This window comes from Rana temporaria, chromosome 9 (assembly GCF_905171775.1).
Source record: "Rana temporaria chromosome 9, aRanTem1.1, whole genome shotgun sequence".
NCBI lineage: Eukaryota > Metazoa > Chordata > Amphibia > Anura > Ranidae > Rana > Rana temporaria.
In genome coordinates, this window is record NC_053497.1 from 10824269 (window position 1) to 10849661 (window position 25393).

Genomic DNA, 25393 nt, shown 5'->3' on the forward strand with positions numbered 1-25393 from the left:
TCACCTCCTTCATGACCTGGGCCTGAGGACCTGGAGTCACCTCCTTCATGACCTGGGCCTGAGGACATCTCACCTCCTTCATGACCTGGGCCTGAGGACATCTCACCTCCTTCATGTCCTGGGCCTGAGGACATCTCACCTCCTTCATGACCTGGGCCTGAGGACATCTCACCTCCTTCATGACCTGGGCCTGAGGACATCTCACCTCCTTCATGACCTGGGCCTGAGGACATCTCACCTCCTTCATGACCTGGGCCTGAGGACATCTCACCTCCTTCATGACCTGGGCCTGAGGACATCTCACCTCCTTCATGTCCTGGGCCTGAGGACATCTCACCTCCTTCATGACCTGGGCCTGAGGACATGGAATCACCTCCTGCATGACCTGGGCCTGAGGACATCTCACCTCCTTCATGTCCTGGGCCTGAGGACATGGAGTCACCTCATTCATGTTCTGGGCCTGAGGACATGGAGTCACCTCCTTCATGACCTGGGCCTGAGGACCTGGAGTCACCTCCTTCATGACCTGGGCCTGAGGACATCTCACCTCCTTCATGTCCTGGGCCTGAGGACATCTCACCTCCTTCATGACCTGGGCCTGAGGACATCTCACCTCCTTCATGTCCTGGGCCTGAGGACATCTCACCTCCTTCATGTCCTGGGCCTGAGGACATCTCACCTCCTTCATGTCCTGGGCCTGAGGACATCTCACCTCCTTCATGTCCTGGGCCTGAGGACATCTCACCTCCTTCATGTCCTGGGCCTGAGGACATCTCACCTCCTTCATGTCCTGGGCCTGAGGACATCTCACCTCCTTCATGTTTCTGGGCCTGAGGACATGGAGTCACCTCCTTCATGACCTGGGCCTGAGGACATCTCACCTCCTTCATGACCTGGGTCTGAGGACATGGAGTCACCTCCTTCATGACCTGGGCCTGAGGACATGGAGTCACCTCCTTCATGACCTGGGCCTGAGGACATGGAGTCACCTCCTTCATGACCTGGGCCTGAGGACATGGAGTCACCTCCTTCATGACCTGGGCCTGAGGACATCTCACCTCCTTCATGACCTGGGCCTGAGGACATCTCACCTCCTTCATGACCTGGGCCTGAGGACATCTCACCTCCTTCATGACCTGGGCCTGAGGACATCTCACCTCCTTCATGTCCTGGGCCTTAGGACATCTCACCTCCTTCATAACCTGGGCCTGAGGAGATGGAGTCACCTCCTTCATGACCTGGGCCTGAGGACATCTCACCTCCTTCATGACCTGGGCCTGAGGACATCTCACCTCCTTCATGTTCAGGGCCTGAGGACATGGAGTCACCTCCTTCATGACCTGGGCCTTAGGACATGGAGTCACCTCCTTCATGACCTGGGCCTGAGGATATGGAGTCACCTCCTTCATGACCTGGGCCTGAGGACATGGAGTCACCTTCTTTATGACCTGGGCCTGAGGACATCTCACCTCCTTCATGACCTGGGCCTGAGGACATCTCACCTCCTTCATGACCTGGGCCTGAGGACATCTCACCTCCTTCATGTCCTGGGCCTGAGGACATCTCACCTCCTTCGTGTCCTGGGCCTGAGGACATCTCACCTCCTTCATGTCCTGGGCCTGAGGACATCTCACCTCCTTCATGTCCTGGGCCTGAGGACATGAAGTCACCTCCTTTATGACCTGGGCCTGAGGACATCTCACCTCCTTCATGACCTGGGCCTGAGGACATGAAGTCACCTCCTTCATGACCTGGGCCTGAGGACATCTCACCTCCTTCATGACCTGGGCCTGAGGACATGAAGTCACCTCCTTCATGACCTGGGCCTGAGGACATGAAGTCACCTCCTTCATGACCTGGGCCTGAGGACATGAAGTCACCTCCTTCATGACCTGGGCCTGAGGACATGAAGTCACCTCCTTCATGACCTGGGCCTGAGGACATCTCACCTCCTCCATGACCTGGGCCTGAGGACATGAAGTCACCTCCTTCATGACCTGGGCCTGAGGACATCTCACCTCCTTCATGACCTGGGCCTGAGGACATGAAGTCACCTTCTTCATGACCTGGGCCTGAGGACATGAAGTCACCTTCTTCATGACCTGGGCCTGAGGACATCTCACCTCCTTCATGACCTGGGCCTGAGGACATGAAGTCACCTTCTTCATGACCTGGGCCTGAGGACATCTCACCTCCTTCATGACCTGGGCCTGAGGACATGGCATCACCTCCCTCATGTCCTGGGCCTGAGCACATGGAGTCACCTCCTTTTATGTCCTGGGGTGAGACTTCTGGGTTAACCCCCTCATGGCAGACCATTTCGTTTCACTTTTTGGAAATTAAAACGCCAGTTTTTGGCAAAAAAAAAAAAGACTGAACATTGCCAAGACAATACATATTTTTCTAAAAGGAGAGGCCCTGTGGAATAATAACAAAAAAAAAAGATGGTAGCTGAAGGTCTCCAAACTGTGGCCGGGGGGGCCAGATGTGGCCCTCTCCTTGCTTTTCTCCGGTCCTTGCGGCACAATTTCTTTTTTTTCTTCTTGTTCAAGTAAAAGGCACTATTTCATCCACCGATACCAAAATGGGGAAGAAAAAACACCCCCCACTGACACTATTGATCTGGCACAATTCCTCCAATAATAATGCGGCACAATTTCTCACAATTACACTAACAATGGGGTCCAATCACACCAATAATGGGGCACAATTCCTCCCAATGGCACCAACAATAGGGCACAATTTCTCTTAATGACACCAATGAAGGGGCGCAATTCCTCCCACCAACACCAAGGATGGGGCGCAATTCCTCCCAATGGCACCAAAGATGGGGCACAATTTCTCTTAATGACACCAGCAATGGGGCCCAATCGCACCAATAATGGGACGCAATTCCTCCCAATGGCACCAATGATGGGGCCAAATGACAATGATTGGACACAATTCCTCCCAATGCCACAAGCAATGGGGCCCAATGTCACCAATAATGGGGCACAATTTCATCCAATGGCACCAATGACGGGGCACAATTTCTCCCAATGGCACCAATGATGGGGCACGATTACTCCCAATGGCACCAATAATGGGACACAATTCCTTCCAATTACACCAATAATTGGGCACAATTCCTCCAAATGGGACCAATGATGGGGCACCATTTCTCCCAATGACACCAGCAACGGGGCCCAATGACACCAAGGATGGGGCACTATTCCCCCACTGATACCAAGGATGGGGCATTCATTTTTCCCCACTGACGTCAAGACCTTTTCTACTTCCAATGGCCACAGTCCGGCCCGCTAAAAGTCTGAAGGACATTAAAGTGAAAGTTTGGACACCCTGACACTAGAATTTCTGAGCATTTAACTATGAGCGTTTAATTGCACCCAATGGCACCAATAATGGGGCACAATTCCTCCCAATGACACCAACAATGGGGCCCAATCACACCAATGATGGGACACAGTTTCTCCCAATGGCACCAACAATGGGGCCCAATCACACCAATGATGGGACACAGTTTCTCCCAATGGCACCAACAATGGGGCCCAATCACACCAATGATGGGACACAGTTTCTCCCAATGGCACCAACAATGGGGCTCAATCACACCAATGATGGGACACAATTCCTTCCACTGACACCAATGATGGGGCACTATTCCTCCCACTGATACCAATGATGGGGCACTATTCCTCCCACTGATACCAATGATGGGGCACTATTCTTTCCACGGATACCAATGATAGGGACACTATTCCCCCCCACTGATACCAATGATGGGAGACTATTCCTCCCACTGATACCAATGATGGGACACTATTCCTCCCACTGACACCAATGATAGGGACACTATTCCTTCCACTGATACCAATGATGGGACACTATTCCTCCCACTGATACCAATGATGGGACACTATTCCTCCCACTGATACCAATGATGGGACACTATTCCTCCCACTGATACCAATGATGGGACACTATTCCTCCCATTGATACCAATGATGGGACACAATTCCTCCCACTGATACCAATGATAGGACACTATTCCTCCCACTGACACCAATGATGGGGCACTATTCCTTCCACTGATACCAATGATGGGAGACTATTCCTCCCACTGACACCAATAATGGGACACTATTCCTCCCACTGATACCAATGGTAGGGCACTATTCCTCCCACTGACACCAATGATGGGACACTATTCCTCCCACTAACACCAATGATGGGACACTATTCCTCCCACTGACACCAATGATGGGACACTATTCCTCCCACTGATACCAATGATGGGACGCTATTCCTCCCACTGACACCAATGATGGGACACTATTCCATCCACTGACACCAATGATGGGACACTATTCCTCCCACTAACACCAATGATGGGATACTATTCCTCCCACTGACACCAATGGTGGGACACTATTCCATCCACTGATACCAATGATGGGACACTATTCCTTCCACTGATACCAATGATGGGGCATTGTTTTTTCCCCACCGACGTCGAGACCTTTTCTGCTTCCAATGGCCACAGTCCGGACCGCTAAAAGTCTGAAGGACTTTAAAGTGAAAGTTTGGACACCCTGGCACTAGAATTTCTGAGCATTTAACCTTCGCAGTGCAGGAAGGTGGGGGAGGGGTCATCTAGGGGTCGTTTTTTTATTTTTTATTTCTGAAGTTGATGCTTTCTTCATTTCATAATTTCTTCATTCGGGAAATGTATCCAAAAAAAAAAAAAACATTATGTTCTCTATCAGTACAATGGAATCCTCCTGACTGGGCAATTAGAATGAAGTAAAACTTGAAAATCAGCTTTAGGTGGTAAATAACCGGCCAATATATCATCGGTCACATGACTGGAATGCTTGCCTCAGCCGTCATTTAGAACCTTCTAAGGGGTTAATGGGGGAAATCAGGCAATTTTCCTTCCTTCCACCTGTGATAGAAGGAAAGAAAGTTGCGTAACCACTTCAGCCCCAGAAGATTTACCCCCCTTAATGACCCGGCCATTTTTTTGCGATACGGCACTGCTCCATTTTAACTAACAATTGTGCGGTCGTGCGACGTTGTACACAAATAAAATTGACGTCTTTTTTTTCCTACAAATAGAGATTTATTTTGGTGGTATTTTTTTTGCGCTAAAAACATAAAAATAAAAAAATTGCGAAAATGTTTTAATTTTTTTTTTTGTATTATTATTATTATTATAATAATAATAATAATAATAATAATAATAATAATAATAATAATTAATAATTACTTTCTGCTATAAAACATATCCAATACAATTTTTAACAAAAAGTGAATTTCTTAAATTTTAGGCCAATATATATTCTGCTACATATTTTTGGTAAAAAACAATAAAAAAACAAAAATAAAATAAAAGATAAAACAAAAATCACAATAAACACAGGTTGCAGTGGTATAAGGCAGGTTGCGGTGGCATAGGGCAGGTTGGGGTGGTATAGAGGAGGTTGGGGTGGTATAGAGGAGGTTGCGGTGGTATAGGATAGGTTGGGGTAGTACAGGGTAGTTTGGGGTGATATAGGGCAGGTTGGGGTGGTATAGGGTAGGTTGGGGTGGCATACGGCAGGTTGCAGTGGTATAGGGCAGGTTGCGGTGGTATAGGGCAGGTTGCGGTGGCATAGGGCAGGTTGCGGTGGTATAGGGCAGGTTGCAGAGGCATAAGGCAGGTTGCAGAGGCATAGGGCAGGTTGCAGAGGCATAGGGCAGGTTGCAGAGGCATAGGGTAGGTTGGTGTGGGGTAGGTTGGGGTGGTATAGGGCGGGTTGCGGTGGTATAAGGTGGGTTGCGGTGATATAGGGTAGGTTGCGGTGATATAGGGTAGGTTGCGGTGGTATGGGGTAGGTTGCGGTGATATAGGGCGGGTTGGGGTGGTATAGGGCGGGTTGCGGTGGTATAGGGCAGGTTGCAGAGGCATAGGGCAGGTTGGGGTGGTATAGGGCAGGTTGCAGAGGCATAGGGCAGGTTGCGGTGGTATAGGGCAGGTTGCGGTGGTATAGGGCAGGTTGGGGTGGTATAGGGCAGGTTGCAGTGGTATAAGGCTGGTTGCGGTGGTATAGGGCAGGTTGCAGTGGTATAAGGCTGGTTGCGGTGGTATAGGGCAGGTTGCAGAGGCATAGGGCAGGTTGCAGTGGTATAAGGCTGGTTGCAGTGGTATAAGGCAGGTTGCAGTGGTATAAGGCAGGTTGCAGTGGTATAAGGCAGGTTGCAGTGGTATAGGGCAGGTTGCAGTGGTATAGGGCAGGTTGCAGTGGTATAAGGCAGGTTGCAGAGGCATAGAGCGGGTTGTGGTGGTATAGGGTGGGTTGTGGTGGTATAGGGTAGGTTGCCGTGGTATAGGGTAGGTTGGGGTGGTATAGGGCAGGTTGCGGTAGTATAAGGCAGGTTGCGGTGGTATAGGGTAGGTTGGGGTGGTATAGGGCAGTTTGCAGTGATATAGGGCAGGTTGCAGTGATATAGGGCAGGTTGCGGTGGTATAGGGCAGGTTGCGGTGGTATAGGGCAGGTTGCGGTGGTATAGGGCGGGTTGCGGTGGTATAGGGCGGGTTGCAGAGGTATAGGGCGGGTTGCGGTGGTAAAGGGCGGGTTGCGGTGGTAGAGGGCTTTTTTTTTCCTACAAATAGAGATTTATTTTGGTGGTATTTTTTTTGCGCTAAAAACATAAAAATAAAAAAATTGCGAAAATGTTTTAATTTTTTTTTTTGTATTATTATTATTATAATAATAATAATAATAATAATAATAATAATAATAATAATAATTAATAATTACTTTCTGCTATAAAACATATCCAATACAATTTTTAACAAAAAGTGAATTTCTTAAATTTTAGGCCAATATATATTCTGCTACATATTTTTGGTAAAAAACAATAAAAAAACAAAAATAAAATAAAAGATAAAACAAAAATCACAATAAACACAGGTTGCAGTGGTATAGGGCAGGTTGCGGTGGTATAGGGCAGGTTGGGGTGGTATAGAGGAGGTTGGGGTGGTATAGAGGAGGTTGCGGTGGTATAGGATAGGTTGGGGTAGTACAGGGTAGTTTGGGGTGATATAGGGCAGGTTGGGGTGGTATAGGGTAGGTTGGGGTGGCATACGGCAGGTTGCAGTGGTATAGGGCAGGTTGCGGTGGCATAGGGCAGGTTGCGGTGGCATAGGGCAGGTTGCGGTGGTATAGGGCAGGTTGCAGAGGCATAAGGCAGGTTGCAGAGGCATAGGGCAGGTTGCAGAGGCATAGGGCAGGTTGCAGAGGCATAGGGTAGGTTGGTGTGGGGTAGGTTGGGGTGGTATAGGGCGGGTTGCGGTGGTATAAGGTGGGTTGCGGTGATATAGGGTAGGTTGCGGTGATATAGGGTAGGTTGCGGTGGTATGGGGTAGGTTGCGGTGGTATGGGGTAGGTTGCGGTGATATAGGGCGGGTTGGGGTGGTATAGGGCGGGTTGCGGTGGTATAGGGCAGGTTGCAGAGGCATAGGGCAGGTTGGGGTGGTATAGGGCAGGTTGCAGAGGCATAGGGCAGGTTGCGGTGGTATAGGGCAGGTTGCGGTGGTATAGGGCAGGTTGGGGTGGTATAGGGCAGGTTGCAGTGGTATAAGGCTGGTTGCGGTGGTATAGGGCAGGTTGCAGTGGTATAAGGCTGGTTGCGGTGGTATAGGGCAGGTTGCAGAGGCATAGGGCAGGTTGCAGTGGTATAAGGCTGGTTGCAGTGGTATAAGGCAGGTTGCAGTGGTATAGGGCAGGTTGCAGTGGTATAAGGCAGGTTGCAGTGGTATAGGGCAGGTTGCAGTGGTATAGGGCAGGTTGCAGTGGTATAAGGCAGGTTGCAGAGGCATAGAGCGGGTTGTGGTGGTATAGGGTGGGTTGTGGTGGTATAGGGTAGGTTGCCGTGGTATAGGGTAGGTTGGGGTGGTATAGGGCAGGTTGCGGTAGTATAAGGCAGGTTGCGGTGGTATAGGGTAGGTTGGGGTGGTATAGGGCAGTTTGCAGTGATATAGGGCAGGTTGCAGTGATATAGGGCAGGTTGCGGTGGTATAGGGCAGGTTGCGGTGGTATAGGGCAGGTTGCGGTGGTATAGGGCGGGTTGCGGTGGTATAGGGCGGGTTGCAGAGGTATAGGGCGGGTTGCGGTGGTAAAGGGCGGGTTGCGGTGGTAGAGGGCTTTTTTTTTCCTACAAATAGAGATTTATTTTGGTGGTATTTTTTTTGCGCTAAAAACATAAAAATAAAAAAATTGCGAAAATGTTTTAATTTTTTTTTTTGTATTATTATTATTATAATAATAATAATAATAATAATAATAATAATAATAATAATAATAATTAATAATTACTTTCTGCTATAAAACATATCCAATACAATTTTTAACAAAAAGTGAATTTCTTAAATTTTAGGCCAATATATATTCTGCTACATATTTTTGGTAAAAAACAATAAAAAAACAAAAATAAAATAAAAGATAAAACAAAAATCACAATAAACACAGGTTGCAGTGGTATAAGGCAGGTTGCGGTGGCATAGGGCAGGTTGGGGTGGTATAGAGGAGGTTGGGGTGGTATAGAGGAGGTTGCGGTGGTATAGGATAGGTTGGGGTAGTACAGGGTAGTTTGGGGTGATATAGGGCAGGTTGGGGTGGTATAGGGTAGGTTGGGGTGGCATACGGCAGGTTGCAGTGGTATAGGGCAGGTTGCGGTGGCATAGGGCAGGTTGCGGTGGCATAGGGCAGGTTGCGGTGGTATAGGGCAGGTTGCAGAGGCATAAGGCAGGTTGCAGAGGCATAGGGCAGGTTGCAGAGGCATAGGGCAGGTTGCAGAGGCATAGGGTAGGTTGGTGTGGGGTAGGTTGGGGTGGTATAGGGCGGGTTGCGGTGGTATAAGGTGGGTTGCGGTGATATAGGGTAGGTTGCGGTGATATAGGGTAGGTTGCGGTGGTATGGGGTAGGTTGCGGTGATATAGGGCGGGTTGGGGTGGTATAGGGCGGGTTGCGGTGGTATAGGGCAGGTTGCAGAGGCATAGGGCAGGTTGGGGTGGTATAGGGCAGGTTGCAGAGGCATAGGGCAGGTTGCGGTGGTATAGGGCAGGTTGCGGTGGTATAGGGCAGGTTGGGGTGGTATAGGGCAGGTTGCAGTGGTATAAGGCTGGTTGCGGTGGTATAGGGCAGGTTGCAGTGGTATAAGGCTGGTTGCGGTGGTATAGGGCAGGTTGCAGAGGCATAGGGCAGGTTGCAGTGGTATAAGGCTGGTTGCAGTGGTATAAGGCAGGTTGCAGTGGTATAAGGCAGGTTGCAGTGGTATAAGGCAGGTTGCAGTGGTATAGGGCAGGTTGCAGTGGTATAGGGCAGGTTGCAGTGGTATAAGGCAGGTTGCAGAGGCATAGAGCGGGTTGTGGTGGTATAGGGTGGGTTGTGGTGGTATAGGGTAGGTTGCCGTGGTATAGGGTAGGTTGGGGTGGTATAGGGCAGGTTGCGGTAGTATAAGGCAGGTTGCGGTGGTATAGGGTAGGTTGGGGTGGTATAGGGCAGTTTGCAGTGATATAGGGCAGGTTGCGGTGGTATAGGGCAGGTTGCGGTGGTATAGGGCAGGTTGCGGTGGTATAGGGCGGGTTGCGGTAGTATAGGGCGGGTTGCAGAGGTATAGGGCGGGTTGCGGTGGTAAAGGGCGGGTTGCGGTGGTAGAGGGCGGGTTGCGGTGGTATAGGGCGGGTTGCAGTGGTATAAGGCAGGTTGCAGAGGTATATGGTAGGTTGCGGTGGTATAGGGCAGGCTGCGGTGGTATAGGGTGGGTTGCGGTGGTATAGGGCGGGTTGCGGTGGTATTGGGCGGGTTGCAGAGGTATAGGGCGGGTTGCAGAGGTATAGGGCAGGTTGGGGTGGTATAGAGGAGGTTGCGGTGATATAACGTAGGTTGGGGTAGTATGTACATGAGCCCCAAGGGGCATTGACCTGCAGTGAATGTTCAGTGAAAGTATGAATACGTCTTCCTATCACTTCCTCTAAGCGTTCTCTCGGTCACCTGACCGATGATACTTACTTGATACAAGAAGTTGGGTAGTTTTTGCAGTCGGTCTGACACAGGAACCTCTGCCAGTGCAGCCAGCCCATCGGAGGGGTGAGGGCCAGGCCATTCTTCAGTGCGGTCACGTCCGATCGATACAATACAAAGCCCAGAATTACTGAGGACAGCAAACGTTTCCACACAGCCGGCTCCATTACCCTTCCTGGGATCACCACACACAACCTATTTACACGCCTTCATTGGTTACGTGACAAACCACACCCACGGCGTCCCTTTAGACGTGCCGGCGGCGCCCTGTCCCCGATAGACGCTGGGGGTAGCCTGATGTAGGTTACTAAAGTGTACAAAATGTGTCCAATCCTGATCGTTCACACACGATCGCCGAGATTCTGCCCCGCGATCTCAAATCGCTGCAAAACACGGGGACACGTTTGCGATGACATTAATTCTAATGGCACACCAATCGCACGCCGCAATTTTGCCGTGAGACTTCCTGTAATAAAGACCGGTCACTGCTGCTCTCTCTCCTTGTGCAGGGTGACTGGTCTTGTCTCCACCCCCCCCTGTCGTTTTCTGTAGTGGGTGGGGTCTGCTGGGCTCCTCCCAGAGCTCTGCTCTTTCCCCTTGTGCAGACTGACTGGGTTTGTCTCCGCCCCCTCCTACAGTTTTCTGTAGTGGGCGGGGTCTGTTGGGCTCCTCCCAGAGCTCTGCTCTTTCCCCTTGTGCAGACTGACTGGGTTTGTCTCCGCCCCCTCCTACAGTTTTCTGTAGTGGGCGGGGTCTGTTGGGCTCCTCCCAGAGCTCTGCTCTTTCCCCTTGTGCAGACTGACTGGTCTTGTCTCCGCCCCCTCCTGCAGTTTTCTGTAGTGGGTGGAGTCTACTGGCCCCTCCCGCAGCTCTGCTCTCTCTCCTTGTGCAGGGTGACTGGTTTTGTCTCCGCCCCCTCCTGCAGTTTTCTGTAGTGGGTGGAGTCTGCTGGCCCCTCCCGCAGCTCTGCTCTCTCTCCTTGTGCAGGGTGACTGGTCTTGTCTCCGCCCCCTCCTGTAGTTTTCTGTAGTGGGTGGAGTCTGCTAGAATCCTCCCACAGCTCTGTTTTTCCCTTTGTGCAGGGTGACTGGTCTTGTCTCCACCCCCTCCTGTCGTTTTCTGAGTTGTCTGTAGTGGGTGGGGTCTGCTGGGCTCCTCCCAGAGCTCTGCTCTTTCCCCTTGTGCAGACTGACTGGTCTTGTCTCCGCCCCCTCCTGCAGTTTTCTGTAGTGGGTGGAGTCTGCTGGCCCCTCCCACAGCTCTGCTCTCTCTCCTTGTGCAGGGTGACTGGTCTTGTCTCCGCCCCCTCCTGCAGTTTTCTGTAGTGGGTGGGGTCTGCTGGGCTCCTCCCAGAGCTCTGCTCTTTCCCCTTGTGCAGACTGACTGGTCTTGTCTCCACCCCCCTCCTGTAGTTTTCCTCTCATGGGTGGAGCCTGCTGGACCCCTCCCACTGCCCCCCTGTGACAATGTCACTGCTGCATTTACAAGGTAATATCTTGGTTTGCAAAGGCATTTGGTGAAAAGTGAATTTATATCCTTTGTGGCTCTTAGGACTATATTTTAATAATTTTTTTATGCCTTTAAAAACGTGTGTGTGTGTATATATATATATATATATATATATATATATATATATATATATATATATATATAAAAATCTATGTTTACACTGAAGCTGATAAACTGCAGTTTATTGGCGTTTTGGCTTTTTTTTTTAAAGCCCATAAACTATGTCCCCATGCACACCTGGGCGTTTTTTAGTGTTAATGAGCTCTGGAGTTTATTGGCTTTTTTCTGAACGCCCGAAATTTGCGTTCAAAGTGACATTTTTTTTGCGGGAAAAAAACACAAAAAACACAAAACGCTCAAAAACGCTCAAAAATGCCGGTGCCAGCGTTTTTTGCGTTTTTTAATCCATTGAAAAAAAAAAAAAAAAAAAAAGTAAAAACAAAAAAAAAAGCTACACTGAAAAACGCTGATTAAAGCTATTGCAAAAACGCTAAAAAACGTTGAAAGGCTCCCTGCAAAGCTACTGGCGTTTTTTTATAGCATTTATCAGCTTCTGTGTGCATTAGTCTTATAGAAAAGGATTTAGTTATTATTATTTATAAATACTGTTTGTTGTTAATAATAATAATAATAATAATAATAATAATAATAATAATAATAATTATTATATTACATAGTTAGTCAGGTTAAAAAAAGACACAAGTCCATCTAGTTTAACTAAAAAAAATAATAATAATACAATCCCACAATTGAAATTAAATAAATGTATTTAAATGTAATACTTTAAAATGATTTACAGTTATTAAATTATTAAAATGTAAATATGAGTTCAATTATTATATTTAAATATAATACTTTCTTTTTTCTTACATATTAAATCAAATTAAATTAAATTAAATATTATTTTTATTAAAATATTAATTAAATGTATTTAAATGAATGAATACTGTTTGTTGTTAATAATAATAATAATAATAATAATAATAATAATAATAATAATTATTATTATTATTATTATTATTATTATTATTATTATTATTATATTACATAGTTAGTCAGGTTAAAAAAAGTTTAATCTAGTTTAACCAAAAAAATAATAATAATACAATCCCACAATTGAAATTAAATACATGTATTTAAATGTAATATTTTAAAATGATTTACACTTTTAAATTACTATTATTAATAATAATATTAATTAAATATTAATTTAATTCATGTATTCAAATGTAATACTTTAAAATTATTTACAGTTATTAAATTGTTAAAATGTAAATATGAGTTCAATTATTATATTTAAATATAATACTTTCTTTTTTCTTACATATTAAATTAAATTATTATTATTTTTATTAAAATATTAATTAAATGTATTTAAATGAATGTAATACTTTACAATTATTTACATGTATTATATTATTATTTAGTTAAACAATAATTGCATTTATTTATTTAAATGTCATACTTTTAAAATATTTAAATGTATTACATAATAATGATTTGTATTATTTAAATATGAATTAAATTAATTAAATTAAATCTAATATTTTAAAACCCGACAGAGATTCTAAGCCTTCCTTTAGCATTTTCTGTTTTTCACCGCTGTATTAAAAGTTGAACAATATTTATTTGCTTTGTGCATTTTGTGTATTGCAAACAAAAAAAACATATTCTTAAAAAAATTAAATACTCTTTTGGGCTTTTTTTTCATTTTTTTTGTTGCGTCTCGGCGCCGCTGATCTCCCTCAGCCTCTTTGCAGCCACTTCCTGTCTACAGGCATTCTGCAATGGCTGCGCGCTATTTCCCAGGGCGGCTTTCCTGATGGTGACAACAGTGAAAATGAAAGAGTTTTTGCAAGACAATATTGCCGAAATAAATGCTAATTTGTCTCAATAAAAAAAAAGTAATACTTTGTTACATTATAACAAGCTTATCACTGAGGTGTCATTTATGATTCAGCCACCAAGTGGCTGTTGGAGGTAATTGCAGGGTGTGCACATCCAAAGGCACTCCGGGGAGGCCCTTTACCTACAAAACACAATCATCCTCAACCAATCAAACAGCAACTTCCGATGTAAAGCCTTCCCCCGATAACTTGTTGCCCAATCAGGAGAGAGCACCTGCCCGGCTATGCAAAAACCACATGCAAGGCTATGATAATGATTATATAAGTTGGGATTTAACTTTCAAGATATTGGGGCAGATCCTCAAAGAAATCACGCCGGCGTATCTCTTGATACGCCGCCGTAATTTCAAATTTTGCGAGTCGTATCTTTGTTTTGGTATCCACAAAACAAGATACGACGGCATCTCGGCTAGATCCGACAGGCGTTCGTCTTAGTACGCCGTCGGATCTAAGCGCTATTTTTTCGGCGGCCGCTAGGTGGCGTTCCCGTCGAAATCCGCGTCCAGTATGCAAATTAGCTATTTACGGCGATCCACGAACGTACGTCGGCCCGGCGCATATTTTTCCGTCGTTTGCGTTCGGCTTTTTCGGGGTAAAGTTAAAGCTGCTGTTCTGAGGCGTACTCAATGTTAAGTATGGCCGTCGTTCCCGCGTACAACTTTGAATTTTTTACGTCGTTTGCGTAAGTCGTTCGCGAATAGGAATTTGCGTAGAATGACGTCACTGTCGTAAACATTGGCTGGTTCCGGTTTCATTTCGAACATGCGCACTGGGATACCATTACGTCGGGTCACGACGTATTAACATAAAACACGCCCCCATCACTTCCATTTGAATTCCGCGCCCTTACGCCGCGAGAGATACACTACGCCGCCGTAACTTACGGCGCAAATTCTTTCAGGATTAGAAAAAAAAAAGATAAGTTACGGCGGCGTAGGGTATCTTAGATACGCTGCGCCCGCGGAAAGGTATGTGGACTGCCCCATTAAGTGAACTTTGTAGCATTTTCGCATCGGCCCCGTTCAGGCCTTAGGCTGCATTCACACCTAGGCGTACAAAATCGCGGCGCTTTGTCCCGCGAATTGCGGCGACAAATTGCGGCGTTTTGTACCGCGATTGTGAATGCAGCCTCACCTCCTCTATGGAGATGGTTCACATCTCCTATGCCGAACGCCGAAAGCCGCCTGAAAAAAAGGTCCGGGACTTTTTTTCAGGCGGCAGGCGTACGGCGTTCGGCGTGGAGATGTGAACCATCTCCATAGAGGTGCATGTTAAATCATCCCTCCAGCGTCTCGGGGCTGCAGCGGCGTCGCACTACAGGCGTATATACGCCTAGGTGTGAACGGGGGCTTACAATTTGGGATCGCAGGCAGAACCGCCGCAAATTCTGCAAGGGATCCCAAATCGCGGCAGCACGCGCAAAACGCGCGTTTGCGTGCTGTTATTGTTTAGCGGCACCCCAAACGCGATGCGATTCTGCCTGCGATCGGTCGTGGCAAAACATGCGTTTTTAAAAACGCCTGTCACCTAAAAAAGGAACACAAGTTTTCTTTGGGGGTGAATGTGCTGTCCTAAATGCGACACGCAAGATTGCGTGAAAACTGCGTAACAAAATCGCAAGTGGGAACACAGTGGGCCAGATCCACGAAGCGTTTACGCTGGCGTTTCTATTGATACGCCGCGTAACTTCTAGTTTTCTCCGGCGTATCTTTGTTTTGTATCCACAAAACAAGATACGCCTGAAGCTGGGCTAGATCCGACTGGCGTACGTCTTAGTACGCCGTCGGATCTAAGGTGCATATTCACGCTGGCCGCTAGGTGGCGCTTCCGTCGATTTCCGCGTTGAGTATGCAAATTAGCTAGATACGCCAATCCACAAATGTACATCCGCCCGGCGCATTTTTTTACGTTGTTTCCGTAAGGCTTTTTTCGGCGTTAACGTTACCTCTGCTATATGAGGCGTAGCCAATGTTAAGTATGGACGTCGGGCCAGCGTCGAATTTTCCGTCGTGTACGTCGTTTGCGTAAAACGTTTGCGAATAGGGCTTTGCGTAGAATGACGTTCAAGTTCGAAAGCATTGGCTTGTTGCGGGTTAATTTGGAGCATGCGCACTGGGATACCCCCACGGACGGCGCATTCGCCGTTCAGAAAAAACGTAATTTACGTCGGGTCAAGACGTATTAACATAAAACACGCCCCCATCTTATCGATTTGAATTGCGCGCCCTTACGCCGACACAGTTACACTACGCCGCCGTAACTTACGGCGCAAATTCTTTCAGGAATACGGAAAATACGCTGAAAGTTACCGCGGCGTAGTGTATCTGAGATACGCTACACCGGACGGAAAAATGCGCGGAGGTACGTGGATCTGGCAGCTGTAGGGATGAGCCGGGGGGGGGGGGGGCATATTAAAGGGGTTGTAAAGGTATCTTTTTTCCCCCCTAAATATCTTCCTTTACCTTAGTGCAGTCCTCCTTCACTTACCTCATCCTTCCATTTTGCTTTTAAATGTCCTTATTTCTTCTGAGAAATCCTCACTTCCTGTTCTTCTGTCTGTAACTCCACACAGTAATGCAAGGCTTTCTCCCTGGTGTGGAGTGTCGTGCTCGACCCTCCCTTGGACTACAGGAGAGTCAGGACGCCCACTAACACACAGATCCTTTATCTATCTGCAACATAGAGAGCGTCCTGACTCTCCTGTAATCCAAGGGAAGGGGCGAGCACGACACTCCACACCAGGGAGAAAGCCTCGCATTACTGTGTGGAGTTACAGACAGAAGAACAGGAAGTGAGGATTTCTCAGAAGAAATAAGGACATTTAAAAGCAAAATGGAAGGATGAGGTAAGTGAAGGAGGACTGCACTAAGGTAAAGGAAGCGATTTAGGAAAAAACATTGGGCCAGATTCTTGTAGATTGCCGCATCTTTGCGGCGGCGTAACGTATCTCATTTACGTTATGCCGCCGCAAGTTTTACGGGCAAGTGCTTGATTCACAAAGCACTTGCCTGTAAAGTTGCGGCGGCGTAGCGTAAATCCTCCGGCGCAAGCCCGCCTAATTCAAATGATCCGGGTAGGGGGCGTGGATCATTTGAATTAGGCGCGTTCCCACGCCGAACGTACTGCGCATGCGCCGTCCCTAAAATTTCCCGACGTGCATTGCGCTAAATGACGTCGCAAGGACGTCATTGGTTTCGACGTTAACGTAAATGGCGTCCAGCCCCATTCACGGACGACTTACGCAAACGACATAAATTTTTAAATTTTGACGCGGGAACGACCATACTTAACATTGGCTGCGCCTCATATAGCAGGGGCAACTATACGCGTCGCAAATCTTACGTAAACATCGTAACTTCACTGCGTCGGTCGGGCGTACGTTCGGGAATTCGCGTATTTTGCTAATTTGCATACTCGATCGGGAAAACGACGTCGGCGACACCTAGCGGCGAAAAAAAGAATTGCATTTAAGATCCGACAGCGTAAGAGCCTTACGCCTGTCGGATCTAATGGTTATCTATGCGTAACTGATTCTAAGAATCAGTCGCATATATACGACGGCCCAGATTAGGACTTACGACGGCGCACATTGCGTTGCGCCGTCGTAAGCCCTTTCAGAATCTGGGCCATTGTACCTTTACAACCCCAACTAAATTAATCTTTTGTGCTATCCGGAAAGATGCAATAAACTATTATAAGGAACCTATACAGAATTTAGCAGCCTTCGCCACCTGCTGGTCGTAGTTCAGTACTGCAGCATGGGGCTCTGCAGCGCACACCTGCCCCAATCAGAAGTGTTTAGAAACCTGCTGGACACTCGGGCTGTTCCTGAGCAACAGGTTAGTCTGTCTGCTGATGCCGTAGATTCAGGTGTATCTTCTGTTTTTCAATATTATTATGTATTAGAAGCACTTGTTTCCACCGGTGTTTCCTGAAACATTCCAAAAATGGTAAGGTAAGGCGCTGTGCAAACTGTTGGCGCTTTATAAATACTTTATTATGATGATAATAATAATAGTATAGTGAACAGGGCCGCCAACAGAAAATGTGGGGCCCCTTACACACAGCTTCAGGCATTGGCCCCCTGGAGCAGAGAACCGGGGGGGGGGGGGGGGGGTGTGGCCGCCTGAAATTAAGAAGCGGGGGGGGGGGGCACTTTACCAAAAAAGAAGAAATAAAGAAAAATATATATAAAAAAAGGGGGGTAGCCATCCGGAGCCCTGGGGACCTCTGGGCCCTTTAATAAAATATATATATATATATACAAATGATTTATTTATTTTTTAAAAGAAATTACAAAAAAGGGGGGTTGCCATCCGGGACCTCTGGGCCCTTTAATTAAAAAAAAAAAGAAACCTCTGGGCCCTTTAATAAAAAAAATATAAAAGAAAAAATATAAAAAAATAAATAAAATAAACATTTATAAAAAATAAAATAAAAAAAAGGGGGGGGGTTGCCATCCAGGGCCCTGGGGACATCTGGGCCCTTTAATTTAAAAAAAAAAAAAAAAATATATATATATATATATATATATATATATATATATAAAAAAAGAAATAAAATAATATAAAAAAAAAATTAAAATGGGGACCTCTGGGCCATTTAATAATAATTATATATATATATATATATATATATATATATATATATATATATATATAAAGAAATAAAAAAATATCCCTAAAATATCCCTAAAAAAATTGTCCCTTTAATAAAAAATAAAATACAAATATATTAGAAAAAATATATGTTTTTTTTATAAAAAATAAATAAAAAAAGGTGGGGTTGCCATCCGGGGCCCTGGGGGCCTCCGAACCGCCAAAAAAAAAAAAAGGGGGGGTTGCCACCCGGGACCTCTGGGCCCTTTAATAAAAAAAAAGAAACCTCTAGGCCCTTTAATAAAAAAAATATATAAAAAATAAATAAAATAAACATTTATAAAAAAAAAAGGGGGGGTTGCCATCCAGGGCCCTGGGGACCTCTGGGCCCTTTAATAAAAATGTGTGTATATATATATATATATATATATATATATATATATATATAAAGAAATAAAAAGAAATAAAATAATAAATAAAAAAAATGGGGACCTCTGGGCCATTTAATAATAATTATATATATATATATATATATATATATATATATATATATATATATATATATATATATATATATATATATATATAAATATATATATATATATATATATATATAAATATCCTTAAAAAAAAAATTGTCCTTTTAATAAAAAATAAAATACAAATGTATTAGAAAAAATATATATATTTTTTATAAAAAATAAATAAAAAAAGGTGGGGTTGCCATCCGGGGCCCTGGGGGCCTTCGGGCCCCTGGGGACCTCCGGACCTCTAAAAAATTTTTTTAAAGGGGGTTGCCATCTGGGCCCCTGGCGACCTCCGGGCCCCTTACAGGTGTACTGCCTGTACCCCCCTGATGGCGGCCCTGATAGTGAAGTATAGTGCAGTATAGTGAAATTCCACGAGGTGAGATCTTGTATAGAGCCCCATTTGTGACTTGGTGCGATTATTCACAAATGGATAATCGCACCAACTGTTGTCACCGAGCTGCTTGGCGAGGGTCTTGTAGCCCATTCCAGCCTTGTGTAGATCTACAATCTTCTCCCCGACATCCTTGGACAGATCTTTGGCTATGGTGGAGAGATTGGAATCTGATTGGATGCTTCTGTGGACAGGTGTCTTTTATACAGGTAACAAGCTGATATTAGGAGCACTCTCTTTAAGGCAGTTCTCCTAATCTCAGCTTGTTCCCTGTATAGAAGGCAGAGCCAGAAATCTTGCTGATTGTCAGGGGATCAAATACTTATTTCACTCATTAAAATGCAAATCAATCTATAACTTTTTAGAAATGCGTTTTCTGGATATTTTTGTTGTTGTTTTGTCTCTCACTGTTAAAATAAACCTACCATTAACCGCTTCAGATCGAATGACGGTTACAGCACGGACCTACTTTGCTGGGAGGGCTTTAATAGACGTCCTCGGTGCTCAAACGGCTTGCGCGCCCCCTGTAGGGCACATTCGACGCCCCCCTACGATCAGCAAGTCCCACTGGATCACAGATCGGATCCCGACCCCTTACCACGTGATCAGCTGTCGGCCAATGAAAGCTGATCATGTGATGTAAACAGAGCCGGTATTAACAAAAGCCGATCACCGGCGGCTGTCAGAGGGACATTGGTCCCAGTCAAGGAGGTCAGCCGCCAGCTCATCTGTGCCCACCAGTGTCACCTATCAGTGCCCACAGTGTAGGGTTGCCACCTAATCCCTTTAACCGGTTACCGACCGCCCACTGTATATATACGTCCTGTTTTTAAAGATGGATATCTCGGTAACGGCAGCAGCTGCTGCCACAACCGAGATATCCATCTCTTCAGTGAGCGGTCCGGTAAACGATAATGGCGGTCTCCGTGGCGGATTCTCCGTTATCGGTGGCGGGAGAGGTCCCGCCGCTCTCCCGCGCCCTCCGCCGCTTACCGGAGCCGTCGGTAGCGGCGGAGGCGATCGGGTGCTGCTGCCTACTGTGTGAGGATGCGAGTGAAGGCAAGATGGCCCCCACCCGTCCTCATAGCATTGCTGAGCGGAAGTGACGTCAAAACGTCAGTCCCGCCCAGCGTCTTAAAGAGACATTTTTTTGTTGTCATTTTTTTAAATGACAACATTTCCATTTTTTTTTTTTGCATTTAAGTCTAAATATGAGATGTGACGTCTTTTTGACCCCCAGATCTCATATTTAAGAGGACCTGTCATGCTTTTTTCTATTACAAGGGATGTTTACATTCCTTGTAATCGGAATAAAAGTGATATTTTTTTATTTTTATTTCAGTGTAAAAAATGATAAAATCAATAAAAATAAATAAGAAAACAAAAAAAATGTTTTAAACGCCCCGTCCCGACGAGCTCGCGCGCAGAAGCGAACGCATACGCGAGTAGCGCCCGCATATGAAAACGGAGTTCAAACCACACAAGTGAGGTATCGCCGCGATCGTTGGAGCGAGAGCAATAATTCTAGCCCTAGACCTACTCTGTAGCTTAAAAAATGCAACCTATAGAATTTTTTAAACGTCGCCTATCGAGATTTTTAAGGGTAAAAGTTTGACGCCATGCCACGAGCGGGCGCAATTTTTAAGCATGACATGTTGGGTATCATTTTACTCGGCGTAACATTATCTTTCACAGTATATAAAAAAATTGGGCCAAATTTATTGTTGTCTTATTTTTTAATTTAAAAAAGTGAATTTTTTCCAAAAAAAGTGCGCTTGTAAGACCGCTGCGCAAATACGGTGTGACGAAAAGTATTGCAATGACCGCCATTTTATTTTCTAGGGTGTTAGAAAATATATATATATAATGTTTGGGGGTTTTAAGTAATTTTCTAGCAAAAAAAACTGTTTCAGGCTCCATTCACACCTTGGCGACAAAACGCCCGACGCTCGATACGCTGGAGGGGCGAATTTCCATTGCTGTCTATGAGATGGTTCACATCTCACGCCGAACGCCGAAACGCCGTACGCCTGCCGCCTGAAAACAAGTCCCGGACCCTTTTTTTCAGGCGGCATTGGCGTTCGGCCATAGACAGCAATGTTTAATTCTTTGTAAAAAAAAAAAAAAGTCAACAAAATCGCGGCAAAATACGCCGCGTACGCGGCGTTACTTGTCGCCTAGGTGTGAATGCAGCCTTAGTCTTGTAAACACCGAATCTGAAAAACAGGTTAAGTGGTTAAACCCAAACACATATGAATAAAACAGGTTCTGAGGTCAGTTTAATACAGATAAGGCACCAAGTGAATTTAATTTCCACCTTAATCACCTTAATCACTCACAGAACCTGTGTAATTCATATGTGTTCGGGTTTAAAGGGATAAGGTGACAACTCTACCACAGTGTCACCTGTCAGTGCCCACAGAGGCATCGGTCAATGTCATTAATCAGTGCCTCATCAACAGTGGTGCCCATCAGTGTCACCTACCAGTGTTACCCATCATGGCCGCCTTATTTGTCCCCATCAGTGCCGGCTTATCTGTGCCTATCAGTGCCCACCAGTGCAGCCTATCCGTGACCCATCAGTGCCACCTCCTCGGCGCATATCAATGAAGGAGAAAAATGATCTGTTTGCAAAACAAACTAAGAATGTGGGGCCAGATTCACAAAAGAGATACGCCGTCGTATCTCTGAGATACAATTGTCGTATCTATGCGCCTCATTCATAGAATCAGTTCCGCATAGATAGCCCTAAGATCCGACAGGTGTAAGTGACTTACACCGTCGGATCTTAGGCTGCAATTTTAGGCCGGCCGCTAGGTGGCGATTCCATTGCGGTCGGCGTAGAATATGCCAATGACTAGTTACGCCGATTCACGAACGGCCGCTTTGCCCGCCGCTCTAAATTTACGTTGTTTCCGTAGAGATACGTCGCGTAAAACTAAGCATGCCCTCTAGGTGGACTAACCAATGTTAAGTATGGCCGTCGTTCCCGCGTCAATTTTTTTAATTTCACGTCGTTTGCGTAAGTCGTCCGTGAATGGCGCTGGACGCCATTTACGTTAACGTCGAAACCAATGACGTCCTTGCGACGTCATTTAGCGCAATGCACGTCGGGAAATTTTTGAGGCGGAGCATGCGCAGTAAGTTCGGCGCGGGAAGGCGCCTAATTTAAATGGTCCCCGCCCCGTTTGAATTAGGCGGGCTTGCGCCGGGCGGATTTACGCTACGCCGCCGCAAGTTTACAGGTAAGTGCTTTGTGAATCAAGCACTTACGCTGTAAACTTGCGGCGGTGTAACGTAAATGGGATACATTACGCCGCCGCAGCGTAACGCAATTGTATGTGAATCTGGCACGTGATTTATTTTTATTTATTTTTTCAAAATTTTCCAGCTTTTTTTGTTTGTTTAGCAAAAAGTCAAAACCCCAGCGGTGATTAAATGGCACCAAAAGAAAGCTCTATTTATGTGAGAAAAAAATGATAAAAATGTCATATGGGTACAGTGTTGCATGACCGCGTAATTGTCATTCAAAGTGTGACAGCAATGAAAGCCGGATATTGGCCTGGGCAGGAAGGGGGTAAAAGTGCCCGGTATTGAAGGGATTAATAACAAATTAATTTCAAGACATACACAGGAGCCTAAACTAAAAAAAAATGAAGAAAAATACGGTAAATAAAAAAATATTTTTTTTGACTATTTCCCTGCCCTATTTTTTGCTTTGGCTTAATAAGAGTCGGGATTTCCATAAAGAAATAATGAATAAGGCGACAACCAATGACTATCACCACTCTGCTACGCCAGCTGCAGACCGCCGCCCGTGCCGCTGTAAAACTGCTGTGTATGAAGTCAACGTTTGATTCCTCCTTAGTACTGTAGTAAGTTGAAGGCGGCTCGAATAGCCGGGTCCTTGTGCTCCCGATGAAACAGGGGGCTTTGTGGTTTGTGTCTTGGCTGGGTGTCAGTGTTGGCAGCTCCGAGGGGCTGGCCGTGCCTGACACCAGTCAGCACCCAAAACTAGAAGCCGGGGCCAGCTGCGATCAAGACAGATGGTGAGGGAGACGAGGGCGAAGCACCAATCTGAAATAGAACAAAGGTGGAAAAGAAAAGCGACAAACAAGGGACCGCAGATCAGGAATGGAGCAGAGAGGAGAGCAAAATGTTACTTGGTATATTCTGTTTAGAGCAACATTTTCAACAAAGGAGCCCTTGAAATACCTTTCTGGTCTCGGGGAGCCCCTGCTAAAAATGATTATATCTACAACTCATGATACATTAGTGTGATGGTCAGTGGGAAGAATTCTCATTACACTTATGGTCATTGGGAAGAATTACCCCATTACAGAGAGCTAAAAAGATAGCTGGTGTTAGTGGGAACTTATCTGAGAGGCCGAAACTGCTCTTTAATTAAGGAACCCCTAGCAACCTCTGGAGGAACCCTAGGGTTTCATTGAACCCCTAGCAACCTCTGGAGGAACCCTAGGCTTAAATGGAACCGATAGAAACCTCTGGAGGAACCCTAGGGTTTCATGGAAACCATAGAAACCTCTAGAGGAACCCTAGGCTTCAATGGAACTCCTAGCAACCTCGGGATGAACCCTAGGCTTCCATGGAACCCCTGGCAACCTCTGGAGGAACCCTAAGCTACAACTGAACCCATAGCAGACCTGTGGAGGAACCCTAGGCTTCCATGGAACCCATAGCAACCTCTGGAGGAACCCTAGTCTTCAATGGAACCCATAGCAACCTCTAGAGGAACCCTAGGCTTCCATGGAACCCACAACTACCTCTAGAGGAACCCTAGGCTTCCATGGAACCCATAGCAACCTCTGGAGGAACCCTAGGCTTCCATGGAACCCATAGCAACCTCTGGAGGAACCCTAGGCTTTCATGGACACATAGCAACATCTGGAGGAACACTAAGGTTCCATTAAAACCTGGTTTAGTAACCCTGGTTTAGATGCAGGATGAAGAAAAATCTATCCACCTAGGACAATGGTCTCCAATCTTTGGCCCACAGAGCAGTCTTCAATGGAACCCCTAGTAACCTCTGGAGGAACCGTAGGCTTCAATGGAAGCCCTAACAACCTCTGGAGGAACCCTAGGCTTCATTGAAACCCATAGCAACCTCTGGAGGAACCCTAGGCTTCAATGGAACCCATAGCAACCTCTGGAGGAACCCTAGGCTTCCATGGAACCCCTGGCAACATCTGTGGGAACCCTAGGCTTCCATGGAACCCCATAGCAACCTCTGGAGGAACCCTAGTCTTCCATGGAACCCCTAGCAACCTCTGGAGGAACCCTAGGCTTCAATGGAACCCATAGAAACCTCTGGAGGAACCCTAGGCTTCAATGGAACCCATAGCAACCTCTGGAAGAACTCTAGGCTTCCATGGAACCCATAGCAACCTCTGGAGGAACCCTAGGCTTCCATGGAACCCATAGCAACCTCTGAAGGAACCCTAGGCTTCCATGGGACCCATAGCAATCTCTGGAGGAACCCTAGGCTTTCATGAACACATAGCAACATCTGGAGGAACCCTAAGGTTCCATTAAAAGCTAGTTTAGTAACCCTGGTTTAGATGCAGGATGAAGAAAAATCTATCCACCTAGGACAATGGTCTCCAATCTTTGGCCCACAGAGCACATCTGGTCCATTATAAGATTTTATCCGGCCCCCCAGCTAGGCTCAGTGGCATAACCCCAAGTGTCCTAATATTAAAAGTCAGCAGCTGCAGTATTTGTAGCTGCTGGCTTTTAATATTTTTTTTTACAGCGGAGCTCCGCTTTAAAGGGGTTGTAAAGGAACCTAAATAGCTTCCTTTACCATAGTGCAGTCCTCCTTCACTTACCTCATCCTTCCATTTTGCTTTTAAATGTCCTTATTTCTTCTGAGAAATCCTCACTTGTTCTTCTGTCTGTAACTTAACACCGTAATGCAATTTTTTTTTCTCCCTGGTGTGGAGAAAGCCTCTTGAGGGGGAGGGGACGAGCAGGCAAGTCAGGACACTCTCTACTTTTCAGATAGAGAAAGGAGCTGTGTGTTAGTGGGCGTCCTGACTCTGCTGCTCGCCCCCTCAAGAGACTTTCTCCACACCAGGAGGAAAGCCTCGCATTACGGTGTGGAGTTACAGACAGAAGAACAGGAAGTGAGGATTTCTCAGAAGAATTAAGGACATTTAAAAGCAAAATCGAAGGATGAGGTAAGTAAAGGAGGACTGCACTGAGGTAAAGGAAGCTATTTAGGGAAAAAAAAATGTTTTCCTTTACAACCCCTTTAAGAGTGACAAATATGCAAAAAAATTTAAACAAATCAGAAAGGGGGCAAATACTTTTTCACATCACTGTACACGATTGGATGATGGATGTCAGCAAAGCTTTACCCCCACTAGGG

At 46.0% G+C, this 25393-nt stretch overlaps 1 protein-coding gene across 1 annotated transcript in view; it reads right to left on the reverse strand.

Moving 5' to 3' along the window:
* Positions 1–10332, reverse strand: part of GLA (galactosidase alpha) — a 45213-nt gene extending 34881 nt beyond the window's left edge. Inside the window, exon 1 of the mRNA XM_040322770.1 lies at positions 10056–10332. Within this exon, the coding sequence (XP_040178704.1) occupies positions 10056–10234 (179 nt within the window). The 5' untranslated portion in view covers positions 10235–10332. The remainder of the gene's footprint in view (positions 1–10055) is intronic.
* Positions 10333–25393: the final 15061 nt, after the last annotated feature.